The 3,241-nt window shown below is 56.6% G+C and overlaps 1 protein-coding gene across 1 annotated transcript; it reads right to left on the bottom strand.

The window, feature by feature from the left end:
- Positions 1–273: 273 nt before the first annotated feature.
- Positions 274–2,002, bottom strand: THY1 (Thy-1 cell surface antigen). The gene is made up of 2 exons (XM_010219435.2): positions 1,632–2,002; positions 274–1,120 (listed from the first exon to the last, which is right to left on the bottom strand). The coding sequence occupies exons 1-2, from the start codon at positions 1,942–1,944 to the stop codon at positions 1,008–1,010; spliced, it is 426 nt and encodes a 141-aa protein (XP_010217737.2). The 5' UTR covers positions 1,945–2,002; the 3' UTR covers positions 274–1,007.
- Positions 2,003–3,241: the final 1,239 nt, after the last annotated feature.

The following is a 3,241-nucleotide window of genomic DNA, read 5'->3' as shown; positions in this document are numbered from 1 at the left end:
TCAGGGACATCCTGGCCTAGCTGAAGCCATGGTCAAGAGTGGAGCTGCCCATAAGCCCTATGCTGTTCGTTGTTGCAGACACGGAGATGCCAAAATGTCCAAAGGGAGGAAGTGATCAGGGGGTATGGACTCCAGAGGAAGACTGCACTGGAGGAAGGCTGCCCTGAAGGTGCCCAGGGCCAGGCATGAGGAGGGATCAGGACCATCAGGTGTTTCCTACAATGCCATCAAGAAAGACTTTCAGAGGAGGGTAGACCAGCTTCCCTGGGAAGGGAGATCTGGGGTCATGGTCCCTCAGGGGAGCCCTCCGAAGCCACCAGCCTGGCCAGCTCCTGCAGGGAGCCGCTAGCTTAGAGTCTCTGCTAGCCTCTGCCACAGACGGTTGCTGGCAGCAATTTCCCTTGTCACAGCTAAGGCCTGGTCTCAAGGGAGAACAAGTGGTAGATGCCTCAGACTTCGGCAGCCCAAAGTACCAGATGATGCCTGGAGGCCTCGTTTCCAGCTCAGCAGGGCAAAAAAAAGATTAGGAGAAACTCAATTCCAATTCACTGCACCCAGCCCAGACACCCCTCTGCATCCCCTCGTGCCCTCTCTCTCTTACCTTCAAGTCTGTCTGTCTTTCTTCAGGTGAAAACAGGCAAAAAATGGCAGCTAAAGGGATGGGAGAAGCTGGTGGTGTGGGGCCAGTGCCCACAGCGGGAACACAGCAGCCGAAGCAAGCTCAGGGCAGTGGGATGGGAGAAGCAGCACTGCTGAGCAGGGCCGCCGTGCACGGGCTCAGGGCAGCGCTGGGGGCACGTGAGCGCACCGTGACAGGTCTTGGCACAAGACAGGGGTTAGCATTAGATATACAGCTATATAGAGATAACATAGAGGTTGCATTTGTTTCACATCGCTTGGCTTCTCTTTCCAAGGGCCACGTTCCAGCGGTGGGGAGCGGGTTTGCTGGCGGGGGTGCTCTGTGGGTATGACTGTGTGTGTGCATGCGAGTGTGTGCGCTTTTCCTCTCACAGGGACACGAAGTCCACGGCTTGCAGGAGAGGCAGGGAAAGGAGAAGCAGCAGGAGCCATGAGGTGTTCTGGATCAAGAGGCTGAAGCCGGCGCATTTCTCCAGTTTGTCTGTGAAGAGGGGAAAGGGGAGGGGAGAGAGGAGGAGACATGAAATCCCCTTGTAGAAGGATGGATGTTTTAAGTTGTTTTAAGGGGGGCGGAGCTCACATGCTTGCCTGCTTTCTGCTGTGGATGTGCAGCAAATCCCGGCCAGACCCATTGCTCTCAGTTTCCCCTCCTATTTTGTCCCACTGGGATAGCTTTTGGGGACATGCAGAGCCCAGGGAACATCAAGTCCTGCCTCTGCCTGAGAGAGATGACAAGGCAAGACAAGGAGCTCTGCAACTGGAGGACTGGAGACAGATTGAAATGGGGCTGAGTGGGGCTACCTATATGAGTGGCTGCTCTGCTGTCTTGAATATGGACATATAAGGCTTGGAACATATGGGCAGGGCTCTGGGAAGATTTAGGGACATCTCATGGGGTCCCAGACTTCCTTGCTGGCATTGCCTACCTAAGAGGCAGGTGGAAAAGAGGGTCTGAACAGGAGCCAGAGTCCAGGCACTATCGCCAAACTCACCTTTGATGACAGTGATGTTCTTTGTTTGATTGATGGTGTAGTCGTTGGTGGCCCTCAGTCCACACATGTAGACGCCCTCATCACTGGTGGTGAAGCTCTGCAGGTGGAGGCACACCAAGTTCCTGTGCATGGTGACATTGGCCCGGTTCCGGTAGGCGTTATCAGAGACGCTTATGGTGCTCTGGATGACTTGCTTCCTGTTGTCCTTGGTGATGCTGAACTCGTAGGACAGGGGGTTGCTGGTTTTGTTCTCATAGTGGCAATCCACCCGCAGGTTCTGGCCCAAAAGGCAGGCCTTCAGGTCCTTGATCATCTGGCAATGGGTGGCCTGGAGGACTGGGAAAGGCAAGCAGGGGTCAAATGGGGAGCGGTGAGCACTGGGGAGGGTCATGCAACCTCCCTAGTACCGAATACCACTCTGGAGAGATGTCAGCTGGGTTGCCCCTTCCCCAGACACCTTGTGCGCGTCCCACTCCAGGACGTCCTGCACCCCTGTGTGTGGGACTCAGGCACCCACTCTGTGTGGGGAATGCCGCAGCCCTGCTCCCGTGGCTCTGGGTGCTGCTGCATGCATCTGGTGAGTCAGGGCCAAGGTTGCTAGATGGCAAGAAAACGTCTGTCACCCACTGGCCATACCTGTCAGGAAGATGGTGATGCCAACAATGGGATTCATCTCTGCGTCAAGGTGCCCAGAGGCTGCTGCCGGTAAGAAGGGGGCCTGGGCAGAGAGAGGAGGAGGCAGTTAAGTAGGACCATGGCCCCACCACAGAGACACAGATGTGCACTAGCAACCACACACGACAAGGGTGGGCAGACAGCCTCTTCCCACACAAGCTCTGGTGCATTGCCTGCTTCTCATCATGATAAAAGATCCTCTGAGTAAAAGACAAGCTGGCCTTGCCAGGGAGCTAGGGAGTAGGGTGTGAGGGTCTGGCTCCCATCAGTTTTCATATCCTTAGGCAATGCTTTCCCTGTCTGGATCCCCCACACTAGGCATTAAAATAGCAGGGCATGGACTTGCAGCTGCCTGCACTGAGGCTGGAGCCTTCAGCCCTCCCTCTGTCCCTCATCCCCGTGGGATGCCTGGTCAAGGGATGGCGAAGAGGTGCAAGGATGTGTCTCATGGCCTACACATCATGGCTGGGCTGCCGTGGCTTCCATCTGGCACGGTGCTGGCTGAGGGACCCTCCCTGTGTGTCAGGCCTGCCAGCCCCTCCAGCCGCGGCACTGGCGGGTGAGCTCAGCAGAGATGACTCATTGCAATGCAGCGAGGGAAAGGGGCCAAGAGCAGTGAGGACGAGGACGGAGGAGGAGGCAGCCAGACAGGGAGCCAAGTCTGCCAGAGGATGGCACCAGGTCTCCAGGGGCTGAGCTAAGCTCCACGAGCCCGGGGGAGGAAGTGTTTTGGGGTGGCAGGGTTCTCTGCTCTGTGATCCTGGTCTGCAGCCCAGCTGTCTCCAGGCTGCCTTGCGGTCTGTGATGGTGAGGCGCCCATGGATTTACTGTCAAAATCCCAGGGCTGCTGGCAGCCTCAAACAGCTGAGTGGAATCAGTTAAAGGTTTGCAGCTCAGCCAAGCAATTGCACAGGGAATGCAGCCGCAGACATGCA

Source organism: Tinamus guttatus, unplaced genomic scaffold, assembly GCF_059628265.1.
Source record: "Tinamus guttatus ecotype Peru unplaced genomic scaffold, ASM5962826v1 Tinamus_guttatus_pri_ptg000093l, whole genome shotgun sequence".
In the NCBI taxonomy this organism is placed as follows: Eukaryota; Metazoa; Chordata; class Aves; order Tinamiformes; family Tinamidae; genus Tinamus; species Tinamus guttatus.
The sequence above is the reverse complement of the archived record's forward strand: the minus strand, read 5'-3'. Positions and strand labels throughout refer to the sequence as shown.